Below are 13,611 nucleotides of genomic sequence, written 5' to 3'. Positions count from 1 at the left end.
TTTCTTGTTTGTGTCTCTGAACCTCAAGCGCCTGCCTACCCGGCCTGCGGACCTGCCCTCAACTAAAGACCTACTTGAGTCTTTTTTTTTTTTTAAAGATTTTATTTATTTATTTGACAGAGAAAGATCACAAGTAGGCAGAAAGGCAGGCAGAGAGAGAGAAGGGGGGAAGCAGGCTCCCTGCTGAGCAGAGAGCCCAATGCGGGACTTAATCCCAGGACCCTGAGATCATGACCTGAGCTGAAGGCAGAGGCTTAACCCACTGAGCCACCCAGGCGCCCAAGACCTACCTGAGTCTTGAAGGTCTCCTCGATGTCAGCACTCAACGTGCTCCACTTGTCCGCTTCCTGAAGGGACTCGGCCGCGAGCTGCATTCTGGACTTCACCTGGTCGATTTCTACCAATACCTAAAAGAGAGACGAGAGGGCAAAAACTAAGGAAGTGGCAGTTCCTTTATCTCTGGCCTCCGCCTGTGACAGGAAACATAGGCGTCACAGCACGTGCCTGTCTTGAGGGAGCTTCTGTGAATGTCTCCCCAAAACAAGAATCAGCATGAGGGACAGGAGCCGAAATACCTGCATCGACTGAGATGTATCCTGTTCAAATTTTTTAATGTCCTCCTTGACAAGAATCATCTGTTCTTTCAGAAAAGACGCTTCCTGTTTCAGGGCTTCGACATCGCGGAGCACTTTGGGCATGTTCTGAAGAGCCTGGTGACTTGTTTCTGTAGCAAGAACCCAAGAACAAAAAGTGAAAATCAGACTGGTCGTCAGTGGACAAGATGAACAGATCGTGAGCCAGGAAGGGAATTTTCCCCAAAGCACTCCCAACCACACAGTTTTCTGAGCCTGTGGAAGACAGGGAGGGGAGAGGAGGTGTGGACTCTGCCAGGACCATGTCCTCCCAGTCTGCCGGATGTGGGCCATGTGATTTGACAAGGAAGGAACCATCAACCTGACCCAACATCAACGCTTTTCCACGACTGAGTTAAATTGAGAGTCCCTTCGTGAGGAGAGGAGATGAAAGATCTGACACTGGGTAAATGCCAACTACGTAGCAGGTGACCTACAAACATTCTAGCACTGAATGTCCACAGGAATCACCAGCAGCCACCTCTTACAAATAGGGAAACTGAGGCTCAGAGAGGTTGAGTAATTGCCCTCAGATTTCACAGAGCTGAAACCAAACCTTACATGTGTCTGGCCCCAATGTCTGCATTCCATGGTCTTTTTGAAATAGAGTCCACAGACGGCCAGCGCCAACTGGGGCACAGTTAAATGCAGGTCTCTAGGCACCTGCCAGAGTTTCTCATTTAGCAAGTCCAGTAGGAGACCGGGTGACATTAAGAAAGCTGCATGTTTTAAACAAATGTCCAAAACACAGACTACAAAGAGCACATCTCTGGGCCGTATGATGTGTTACGTGGAATTGGGAGAGCTAATGGCGTACCCCTCTGACCCTTTAAAGGGCAATTCACCGGGGAATCAATAAGTCCACTGTCTTCTCTCTACCAGTGCGGTGAACGGAACCTGAACATTTTTTTTTTAAGATTTTATTTATTTATTTGACAGAAAGAGATCACAAGTGGGCAGAGAAGCAGGCAGAGAGAGAGAGGAAAGGAAGCAGCTCCCCGCTGAGCAGAGAGCCCAATGTGGGACTCGATCCCAGGACCCTGGGATCATGACCTGAGCCGAAGGCAGAGGCTTTAACCCACTGAGCCACCCAGGTGCCCCTAGAACCTGAACACCTTGAAGAAGTATTTCAGGAACCTGTTCGTCCAGCTGTGACATAGAACAACAATCTGTTTCCAGCAATGACCCCAGGTAAAGTTCTAAGACTAGGAAAACAGACAGAACAAGGATTTCTTTCACACAGAGACTGACTTTGAACAATGCTGACTTTTAACAACATTTTTATAGCCCCAACCTTCTGCCTGCTAAACCTCAGTCACTCTTCAGCCCCTGCTGATCCCTCTTTTTCCTTCTCCACAACCCTCCCCGCCCCCGCAAACTTAATCCACTCTCTTCCATTTTTTTTTTTTCTTAAGATTTTATTTGACAGAAAGAGACACAGTGAGAGAAGGGAACAGAAGCAGGGAGAGTAGGAGAGAGAGAACCAGGCTTCCCGCCGAGCAGGGAGCCTGATGTGGGGCTCGATCCCAGAACCCTGGGATCATGATCTGAGCCAAAGACAGACGCTTAACGGCTGAGCCACCCAGGCGCCCCTCTTTCTTCCATTTTAAAACTATCACTTGCAGGGCGCCTGGGTGGCTCGGTGGGTTAAAGCCTCTGCCTTCGGCTCAGGTCATGGTCCCAGGGTCTTGGGATCGAGCCCTGCATGGGGCTCTCTGTTCAGCAGGGAGCCTGTCTCCCCCTCTCTGCCTGCCTCTCTACCTGCTTGTGATCTCTCTATCAAATAAACAAATAAAATATTAAAAAAAAAAAAAAACTATCACTAGCAGTGGTTGCCTCTGGGAGGATAAGAGCCAGATTTCACTGTAAAGGGGAACGGAGGCACTTTCTTGGGTGACTACAATATTCTTCTTGTCAGAGATTTAGGTTATCCCAGGGGTATACATTTGTCAAAACTCATTATGCTCATCAGAAAAGACATGTGCCTTTCACCTTATGTAAATTTTATTTAGTTAAAAAATAAAGAGCTGTAAATAAGTACTGAATTCTATTGTTTAGGGTACCAACTGAAACGTACAGGGGTAAAGCATACTGACGTCTGCAACTCATTTTGAAATACATCAAAAAATAAGACGGATGGGGGTGCCTAGGTGGCTCAGTGGGTTGAGTCTCCGCCTTTGGCTCAGGTCATGATCCCAGGGTCCTGGGATCGAGCCCCGCATTGGGCTCTCCGCTCAGCGGGGAGACTGCTTCCCTTCCTCTCTCTCTGCCTGCCTCTCAGCCTACTTGTGATCTCTGTCAAATAAATAAATAAAACCTTTAAAAAAAAAGAAAGACAAATAAAATCTTTAAAAAAAAAAAAGATGGATGAATGGAGAGAGGGACAGGTAAACGGACAGATCTGTGACAGAGCAAGAACAGTGCACTGTTCATTGCAGAATCTAGGTAGGGGGTATATGGATGCTCGTTACAAATTCTCTCACAGTTACTGTATGCGTGGGACATCCACCCACAGTCATTCAGTTCAAGAACCTGTTATCATTCTTGATGCTCTCCCCCTCTCATCCTTCCTTCCAATCCATCAGCAAGTTCTTCCCATTCTTCCTCCTAAAAATATCTTAAATCTATGCATTTCTCACCATGCCCACTGCCATAACCCCACTTAAAGCCACTAAATGACAGTCCATTCTTCTGGACAGCTGCTTTTCAAATGGAGACAAAAATCCATCCAGGTCTCTCCCCTGCTTAAAAATCCTCTGGTACCTTTCCTTCACACTCATTTTATATCAAATCCAAACTCTTTAATGTGATACTAAATCCCTGCATGATCTGGTCCTTATTTGGTTTTTGTGGGTTTTCCCCCCCGCCCCCCACTTGACCTGTTAACTGATCCAACCTAGGACGGGGTCTTGTTTGAAACTGTATCTCTGGAACCTGGAAAAGAGTTTGTGCCCAATAAATGTTTGTTGACTGAATGAATGAACAAATCAATCCTCCAATTTGGAGCCCTCAACAACCCTTCCTTGAGCCTCTGCATTAACCTCTCTTCACTGCAGACTTGAGCCCTTGTCTCACCTTCCATAAAAATAAAGCTTTAGGGGCACCTGGGTGGCTCAGTGGGTTAAGCCTCTGCCTTCAGCTCAGGTCATGATCCCAGGGTCCTGTGATCCAGCCCCACATCAGGCTCTCTGCTCAGTGGGGAGCCTACTTCCACCTCTCTCTCTGCCTGCCTCTCTGCCTACTTGTGATCTCTCTCTCTGTCAAATAAATAAATAAAATCTTGGAAAAAAAATAATAAAGCTTTAAACCTCTGAAGGCTTCCCACTGCCTAGAGGCCAAATTCCCAACTCCTTAAGATGACCAAAAGGGGACACCTGGGTGGCTGAGTCAATTAAGTGTCCCACTCTTTTTTTTTCTTTTTTTCCAAGAAAACCCCACCATATTCATTATCATAATTCATTTGGATAGGGTTTTTTTTTTTAAGATTTTATTTATATATTTGAGAGAGAGAGAGTGAGAGAGAGGAGAGGGGGAAGGTCAGAGGGAGAAACAGACTCCCTGTGGAGCTGGGATCCAGATGCAGGACTCGATCCCAGGACCCTGGGATCATGACCTGAGCCAAAGGCAGCAGCTTAACCCACTGAGCCAACCAGGCGTCCCAAATGTCCCACTCTTGATTTCCGCTCTGATCATGATCTCAGGGTTATGGGATCGGGCCTGCTTCAGATTCTCTCTCTCTCCCTCTCTCCCTCTGCCCCCCCCCTTCCCTGGGCGCCCACGCGTGCGCACGCGTGTGTGCATATGTGTGTGTAAAGAATAAAATAAAATAAAATGAAGGGCAAAAACGCCTTTTATCCCAATCTACTCTTTTGTCTTATCTCCAGAAGTCCTCCCCTCCCCCGGGGAAAGTGTGATCCTATAATAGTAATGTTAATGACTAATGTTTGTTGATGTGACTGATGCAGCTCTGTTAGAATTTCTCACTCTTCTGTGGACTAGCTAGGCCTTTTTATACCCACATGGCTCCGCATGTGCTGTTCTCTGTCCCTTTCATATCAGAGGTAGCAAGGTATAACGGGTAAGAGCCCAAACTCTGGGACCAATGCTTGGGTTCAAATCCAAACTAGAAACATGATGCTGGGTCCGTGACCACTCAGCCACAGTCTCTACAATTATAAAGTGAGAACCATAACTGCGCCCACCTCCAAGGATTATTGCCAGGTTTAAACTGGATAATTAGACTGAAAAGGGGCAACATTAGCATTTTGGCCAGGACAGTTCTTCATTGTGTAGGACTATCCCAAGCATGCAGGACACTAAGCATCGCTAGGTATTTCCACTAACTGTCCCTCATTGTGACATTCCTCCCCATTGCAAGGACTAAAAAACATGCCTGACAACTTTCAGAAACTCAGGGGATGGTGGGGCTGGAAGGAGGTGACATGACCACCCCTGGTTTGAGAACCACTTAATTAATATATAAAAAGCATTTAAAAGAGTGACTGACACACACCAAGGACTCAAATATTGCTATCATTGTTATTAATGTCCTCCCCCTCTTTGCCCTATTAAGTCTTCCTTCAAGGCCTAACACAGTTGGAAAACCCTTTATGATTCTCCCAGATTAGAGGTGACTGCACACTTCTTCTTCCAGCTCTCATAGCTCCTGGTCCTACTTGCAGAAAAGCCATCCCTCATTGTAATTTAACTGTTTAGTATCTTCCCCACAAGGCAACAATCTCCTGAAAAGTAAACTTTTTGCCACTGGCCCATATCTGGGCACAGGTGTGGCAGATACTCAATAATGAGTATTAGATGCAAAGCACAATAAAGAACCTGCAGTGAAATAAAGCTCCCCTCCCCCAACATCAGCCTTTTCTTAAAGAGTGGACCCGTCTCTAAAGTAAAGTTCTACTTACTGGGTCACACACTTCCCTGCGGGACCTGTCTCTCCCACCGAGCCTAGCAGAGACTGGCGTGCAGTATGCATCTAAGGAACATACGGTGCCTAAAAATCGAGTCGAGGAGTTAATGAGAAGGTTGCTGGTGTGTATTATTTTTCAGTTAACTATCCTTGAAAGATGGTTCAAGTCTCTATTCAAGCCAGCCCATCTTCAAGGACATGAAGGTCCGCTAAAACAACGTTCCCCAGATTTGTGTCATTCCCACACCGCTTTGATATGCTTTTGCAAATTTAAGGACCAGGTGACGATTAGTTAATATTCTTGAAATTCACTCTTGGGACTTAAAGGAAACCTGATGGCACCGCCAGGGGTAGAAGGCAAGCCCCGGCCTCGGCAAGCGTTAGACAGGAGGCAGCGAGCTGAGACCGGCCCCCGGCTGCCCCCGGAAAGGTCTGTAGGAGGGGAGGAGAGGGAAAGGGAGAGGAGGGGAGAGGAGGGGAGGGCCGGGCTCGCCTTCCCACCGCGGGGCCCGCGCAGGCCCACCGCCCCACGCGGGTCCCGGCAGCTCGGCCTCACCCTCTACGGCGTGGTTCACCTCCTGGATGAACAGCTGCAGCTTCATCACCAGGGTGGCCGCGTGGCCGTCCGCCTTCCCGGCCGCCGCCTCCTTGGAGCCGGTCCTGAAGGCCGCGTTGATCCACTCCTTCACGTCGAAGTCTTCCGCCAGGAACTTAGAGAAGTCCATGGCCGCACCCGCTCGCAGCCCCGGCGTCCAGGCCTGAAAGAGCTGGCTCCGGCGGCAACGAGGCTGTGGAGTCGGGCGGCCCTGAGAGAGCACCGGGGCTGGCCTGGGAGGCGGCAGGCAGAACCCACAGCGCCCACTAAACTCGTCCCTCCGCGTCCTCCCTGTGAACTCGCGGAGCAGCGGACTCCGAATGGACCTCGCCGCGCGCCGTACTTCTCCCGGAAGTAGGTGGCCGTTACCATAGTGATGCGGCGTTCCGGGCGCTCTGGAGAGCTGGGGACCGACCGGAGAAAGGCTCCCGGCGGAGAGCGGCTCGCTGCTTCTCTTGCTAACTTAAGTGCATGTTGAGCGCTTAAAGTATGTGCTTACTCTGAAGCCCTTACGTGCATTAGCGCACTTAAGAGTTCACTGTCCTACGAGGGCCGTTATTCTCCCCAAGGTAAAGATAAAGAATCAAGAGGCAGCTGAGCAACTGCTTCAGAGTCAGGTCGCCAGAAAGTGGGACTGTGGGGCCTTGAACTGGGGCAAGCGGGCCACTGGAGCTTGAACTCTTTACCACGCTCTCCTGCCTTCCTACAGAGAGCAGATGAATTTACGCGATCTGGCCTCAGCCCTCCCTATAGCCACATTGTCCTCCTGTCCTTTCCAGAAACGTTACCACGCTGGAACTGGAACTTACCGGTTGCACCTGTTTTCTCTAGCCTCGTATGACGCCTCGGAAAAGAGAAGGCTTCCTTTGTGATAGTGTCATGAGAACCGAAAATTTAAAAAATCCTTTGTGTATAATTGCTAATAGTTTTGCCATTTACCCTTCTCACGCCAGGCATACTCTAACTCAATGCATATGGTAGTTCTTGAAGACTCTGTATATCTAAGAACCCAAATCCACAAATCAGGAAAGCTAGTATACTGTTCTTGGTAGGAGTGTTGGAAGCCTTAGGCGCCTCTACAATATATTCCCTGGCCTCCCTGATGAACATTTTTAAAATAGCTTTACTAATAATTTACAGGATATAAAATTCACCCATTGTGGGACGCCTGGGTGGCTCAGTGGGTTAAGCCTCTGCCTTCAGCTCGGGTGATGGTCCCACCTCAGGCTCTCTGCTCAGCGGAGAACCTGCTTCCCCCTCTCTCTGCCAGCTACTCTGCCTACTTGTGATCTCTCTGTCAAATAAATAAATAAAATCTTTTTTAAAAATTCACCCATTGTAAATATACAATTCAATGATTTTTTTAAGAATTTAGAGTTGGTCTATCTCCACAAGAACATTTCCTTCAGCCAGAAAAGTTCCTTCCTCCTCATTTGCACTTAATCTCTGCTTCCACACCAGGCCCTAGGAAACCACTCATCTGCCATCTCTATAAATTTACCTTTTGTGGACATTTCAGATTTCCATCTGGCTTGTTTTCGCTGAGCGTGTTTTTTGAGGTCTCTTTGTGTTGCACCATGTATCGGTTTGTTCCTTTATGTTGTTGAATAGTATTCCATTGTGTGGATAGGACATATTTAGCCATTCACCAACTGATGGGCATTTATGCTGTTTCTAGTTTAAAGTCATTATGAATAATGCTGCTATGAATGTTCGGCCACATGCCTTTGTGTAGACAAGTTTTCATTACTTTTGGATATATTCTTAGACGTGGAATTGCTAAGTTACAAGATAAATTTATGTTCAACTTTTTAAGAAACTGTCAAACTTACCCAGAGTAGCTGATACCATTTTACATTATCATCAGTAACATGTGAGGGCTCCAGTTTCGCTGTACCCTCACCTATTTCCGGTATATAATAGTAAGTCACTGTTGCTTTAGTCTGCATTTCCCTAATAACCAGTGATTTTGAACATCTTTTCATATTATTAGTCATTCTTACATCTTCTTTGGTGAAACATTTATTCAGATCTTTCACCCATTTTCAAATGGGGCTGTCTTCGTAATATTGGGCTGTTAGATTTTTTACATATTCTGAATTCCCTTTTTTTAAAAAAAAGATTTTATTTATTTGACAGACAGAGATCACAAGTAGGCAGAGAGGCAGACAGAGAGAGAGAGGAAGGGAAGCAGGCTCCATGCTGAGCAGAGAGCCCAATGCAGGGCTCGATCCCAGGACCCTGGGATCATAACCTGAGCCCAAGGCAGAGTCTTTAACCCACTGAGCCACCAAGACACCCCCTGAATTCCATTTTTAATATGGTTCACAACTATTTTCTTCCAATCTCAGGACGCCTGGGTGGCTCAGTTGGTTAAGCAGCTGCCTTCGGCTCAGGTCATGATCCCAGCGTCCTGGGATCGAGTCCCACATCGGGTTCCTTGCTCATCAGGGAACCTGCTTCTCCCTCTGCCTCTGCCTGCCATTCTGTCTGCCTGTGCTCGCTCTCTCTCCCGCTCTCTCTGACAAATAAATAAAATCTTAAAAAAAAAAAGTTATTTTGCAGCGTGGCCCGGTTGGCTAAGCATCTGCCTTCAGCTCAGATCATGATCCCAAGGTCCTGGGATCCAGCCTTATGTTGGGGTCCCTGCTTTGGGGGGAATATGTTTCTCCCTCTGCCCCTCCTGCCCTCTGTGGCCTGCTCTCTCACATGCACTCTCTCTGAAATAAACACAATCTTTTTTTAAAGATTCTATTTATTTATTTGAAAGAAAGAGAGAACATGAGTAGGGGGCAGGGGAAGAGGGAGAAGTAGCCTCCCCGCTGAGCAGGGAGTCTGATTTGGGGCTTTATCGCAGAACCCCGGGATCATGATGAGCTGAAGACGGAGGCTTAACCGACAAAGCCACCCAGGTGCCTCTCAAATAAATAAAATCTTAAATAAAAATAAAAAATTGTTTTGCTACTCCAGACCTCTTGCATGTCCGTATACATCTTATAACCCGCTTATCAATTTCTACACAAAAATGCTGCTGGAATAAGGATTTTATTGAACTTACACATCATTTTGAGAATTGGCATCTTGACAATATGGAGTCTTCCAATCCATAAATGTGAAATGCCTCTGCATTTATTTAGATCAGGATTTTCAACCTTGGTGTTATTCACATTTATGGCCACATAATTTTTTATTGTTCAGGCTGTCCTATGTTTTGTACAATGTTTGGCTGCATCTCTGGCCTCTACCCACTAGATCCCAAAAGCATCCCTTCTCCCAAGTTGTGGCAACTAAAAATATCTCCGCACATTGCCAAAAATTTCTCAGTGTGAACAATCCCCCCTGGTTGAGAACCTTTAACTTAAATCATCTTTCTCTCAGCAATACCTTTTGTTGTACATTGTAAATATCTTGCACTACTTTTGTTAAATTTATTCCAAAGTATTGCATTCATTTTAATGCTATTATGAATGTAATTAATTTCATTTCATATGTACTTGCTATAGGAATCCAATTGATTTTTGTATATGTGTCTTGTACCCTTTGAACATTTATCAGTTCCAGTTATTTCTGTGTGTATGTATTCCCTGGAATTTGGCTATGTACAGGTTCATAACATCTGTGAATACAGATTCTCCTTTCTCTTCCTTCTATTAACTGCACTGCTCAGAATCTTCAGCACAATATTGAGTAGAAATGGCAAGAGCAGACTTCTTTGCCTTGCTCCCGGTCTTCGGCGTCCTTTTCAGTCCAATCCCTTTCTCAAGATGGCCAAGTTCCCTTCTATTTCTAGTTTATTAAAATGTTGGTTAAAATACATATGCTTTTTTGTACCTATTAGAATAATTGTGTGGTTTTTGCCTTTTATTCTACTCATGTTACATAGTAATTAACATTTGGATGGTAAACTGACCTTGTATTCCTAGGATAAGTTCTACTTGGTCATGATGTAGAATGTTACCAGATTTGCTTTGATACTATTTTGTTGAGGACTTTTGTGTCAATGTTCATGGGAGAAAACGGGTCTGTAATACTGTTTTTGTGATCTTTCTCTAATTTTGGTTTAAGGGTAATACTGGTCTTAGAATCATTTGGGAAATGATCCTTCCTTCTCTAGCTTCAGAGTTTGAGAACTGGGGAAGCCTCTTCTTTAAATATTTGGCAGAACTAACTGTGGAACCATCTGGGCCTGGATATTTCTTCTTGAGAAGATTTTATTAATTCAACTTACAGACCGATTCAGATGTTGTATTTCTTCTTAAATCAGTTGGTAATTCACGCCTTTCTAGAAACTTCTCCATTTCACCTAAGTTGGCATAAAATTGTTCATAGTATTTCTTTATAATCCTTTCCAATTTCTGTAGAATCAGTTGTGATGTGTCTTCTTTCCTGAGTTTGGTAATTTGTCTTTTATTTTTGGTCAGTCTCCTATCTTGAATCATAAAATGTTCTTAGTAATAGAGGTCACTCATGGCAAAGCAACAAGATTGAAGTCGTCTGGGTGCCAGACATATGGACTGCATACAAACCCTAATCCCACTACCTCCAGGTTTTTGAATTTGAGAGAATTATGGTTGACTTGTGTCTGAAGTTAGGCATGAAATCCTAATCCCTAGTCCCTCAGAATGTGACCTTATCAATAGCATCACTACAGATATAGTTAAGATGTCTTACTGAAGTAGGATTGGCCCTTAATCCAATATGATCAATATAAGATGGTCATGTGAAGACACACAGGGAGACCACATGACCACAAAGGGAGAGATAGGAGTTACTCGGCTGCAAGCCAAAGACTGCCAAAGATCATTGCAAATCACAATTATTTGACAGGTTTCAGAGTGAGCATGGCCTGATTTCAAACTTCTCCAGAACTGACAAATGTCTGTTGTTTTTAAGCCACCCTACTCATGGTATGTTGTTGCAGTTGTCCCAAGCAGCCAATACAGAGACATAAATATCTTTTGTTTAACCAATGTTTCTTTGGCTTTACCCATTTCTTGCAGCTGATGATAATCTTGACAGAGATGGAGGGGATGGTCAGATTCTATCAAAACAATCAAACTTTTTTGTAGCCTTAGCAAACATTAGGTTAGTAACATTAGCAAAATTTTACTGGTTTCCATGAGAACAGAAAAGGTTGTGAAATGAACCAAGTGACAAAATGGAAGTCACCACAGTTACAATAGTAAATGAATCTCGGGTATGGTGATTTGAGGAGAAATGATAGCACCTACAGAGTCCCTATTGTGTCTGGTATTTTGTTGACCTTATTAAAACTGCATCAGGGCACCTGAGTGGCTCAGTGGGTTAAGCCTCTGCCTTCGGCTCAGAGCCCCACATTGGGCTCTCTGCTCAGCAGGGAGCCTGCTTCCCCCTCTCTCTGCCTGCCTCTCTGCCTACTTGTGACCTCTGTCAAATATTTTTTTTTAAAAACCTGCATCTAAACCTAAGAAGTAGATTTAACATTTTCACAATTTAAAAATATAAAAACTGAGACCCAGACTGTTGAGTGTCCTGCCCAAGATGCTACAGATGGCAGAAAACTAGGAACTGAACCTGACTCCAAAACCCATACCTGTTTCCACTCTACAATGCTGGGCTGACAGAAGTAAGGCAGGGAGTGGATTGCTAGAGAAGATGTAAGCATGTCTGGGCCCATGGAAATGGAACCAGGGTGAGGGAGAGACTGGAAATACCCAGGAACTACCAGGAAATTCATGTGCCAATTTTAATACATGGGACTTTTAACATATAACTGATTGATCCCATCTGCTGTCAGGAGATGGGATCAGAGCTTTTTCCTACTAAGCAGTAGCATGACATTATCTCCAAGCTACATCATTACATCTAAAAACAAAACAACACTCCAGTTCATTTGAGCATGCCCAGAGTATCTCCAAGGACGTAAGAGAACTAGTAACACTGTCTCCTAGAAGAGTAATCAGGTGGAAGACTTTCCACCTTTTAATTTGGAAAAAACATTTAAGCATAAAGATTTTTTTTTCAGCCTAGCAACTTTAGAAAATGCAAATAAAATGTAAAGAAAACCCATTTACAGGGAGCCTGGGTGGCACAGTCGACAAAGTCTGACTCCTAGATTTGGCTCGGGTCACAATCTCAGGGTTGTGAGACTGAGCCCTATGTCAGGCTCCACACCCAAGCGTGGAGTCTGCTTAAGCCTCCCCCTCCTCCACCACATTCTCTCTCTGAAATCTTTAAAAAACTCATTTGCAATTCTAGGACCCGAAGATTATCAGTTATTACATATGCACACATTTACCTAGATTGCTTGGTTTTAAAGCGGGTTACGATAAATATAAAAGCATGGGTTTTGAGGCACCTGGGTGGCTCAGACGTTAAGTATCTGACTTCGGCTCAGGTCATGAAACATGGGATTGGGTTTTTGTTTTGTTCCATTCAACAGTAGTCCAAGGACAGCTTTTTTCCCTCCAATAGATGGCCATAATATCTTATGGTAGATAGCTAATCTACTACAAATCCAGTCTTCTCTTCTTCCTTGGCCAAAACCCAGTTTCATGAGGTGTGGCACTGTATGCAAATATGACAATTTCTCAGCCTTCTTTGCCCAAATTGTGGCAATGTCACTACACAGCCAGTAAGATGTGGATGCAAGTATCACATGAAACTTACAGGAAACCTTAAGAATGTCCATTTTCCTTTATTCCTTCCTTCCTTTCTTTCCTGTGTCCACATCTCAAGCCATCACCTCGTAACATGCTGAGGAGAGTATTCATGGGCAAGGGTTTCGGGCTGGCTGGAGTCTGGATCCCTAATGACTTTGTGATGCTTTTTATCAGCAATGGTTTCAGACTACATCAGGTCTTTTTAACAAGAAAATAAACCTGTGTTTAGGCCACAATACTCTCTCCTTATTAAACATGCTACTGGTCGGTTTTTGTTTTTTTACTATTTTATCTGAGACCAACAGCATGAGTTGGTCAGGTGGGGGAGGGAAAGGGAGAAGCAGACTCCACACTGAGCAGGGAGCTCCATGCGGGACTCCATCCCAGGAGCCAAAGGCAGACTCTTAACTGACTGAGCCACCCAGGAGCCCCTGGTCATTTATTTTTATTGGGATTAAACAATGAATAATCTAGAAGGACTTTTTCTCCATCCGTTAGATGACCAAATAGTCTGGTTGAGCGGATGTGGTTTGTACGGTGTGTTCTTTCAGTAGGCCACCGGCTGTACGGCAGTGTGTGCCGCGTGTACGGCAAAAACAAGAGCAGACCACACTGCCTGCTCCAGACCTGATGTCAGGGCCATACATTCTAGAATGCACAGCTCTGTTCACAGAAGTAACTGAATGTCTTCCAGGGAATGTGTTCTGCTACAGACTTCATCCGTTGACGAGGCTTGGGGATGTGTTTCAAAATGGCAAGAAGTCTTTTGGTTTCCAATTAATATTAACTTTTGGTTATCTTTTTATCCTTGATGTTTAC

At 45.0% G+C, this 13,611-nt stretch overlaps 1 protein-coding gene across 2 annotated transcripts in view; it reads right to left on the bottom strand.

Annotated features, from left to right (window-relative positions):
• LOC111162314 (component of oligomeric golgi complex 7) overlaps window positions 1-6,428 on the bottom strand; it is an 80,834-nt gene extending 74,406 nt beyond the window's left edge. For both annotated transcript variants that reach the window (XM_022526654.1, XM_022526653.1), the window contains exons 1-3: window positions 6,113-6,428; window positions 576-724; window positions 291-407 (exon numbers count right to left, since the gene is read on the bottom strand). In XM_022526654.1, the coding sequence (XP_022382362.1) occupies window positions 291-407; window positions 576-724; window positions 6,113-6,281 (435 nt within the window). In that variant the 5' untranslated portion in view covers window positions 6,282-6,428. The remainder of the gene's footprint in view (window positions 1-290; window positions 408-575; window positions 725-6,112) is intronic.
• Window positions 6,429-13,611: the final 7,183 nt, after the last annotated feature.

The sequence above is a fragment of the Enhydra lutris genome, unplaced genomic scaffold (genome assembly GCF_002288905.1).
Source record: "Enhydra lutris kenyoni isolate GAN:26980312 unplaced genomic scaffold, ASM228890v2 scaffoldscaffold90, whole genome shotgun sequence".
NCBI classification, from domain to species: Eukaryota; Metazoa; Chordata; class Mammalia; order Carnivora; family Mustelidae; genus Enhydra; species Enhydra lutris.
This window is presented reverse-complemented; position numbering and strand designations above follow the sequence as displayed.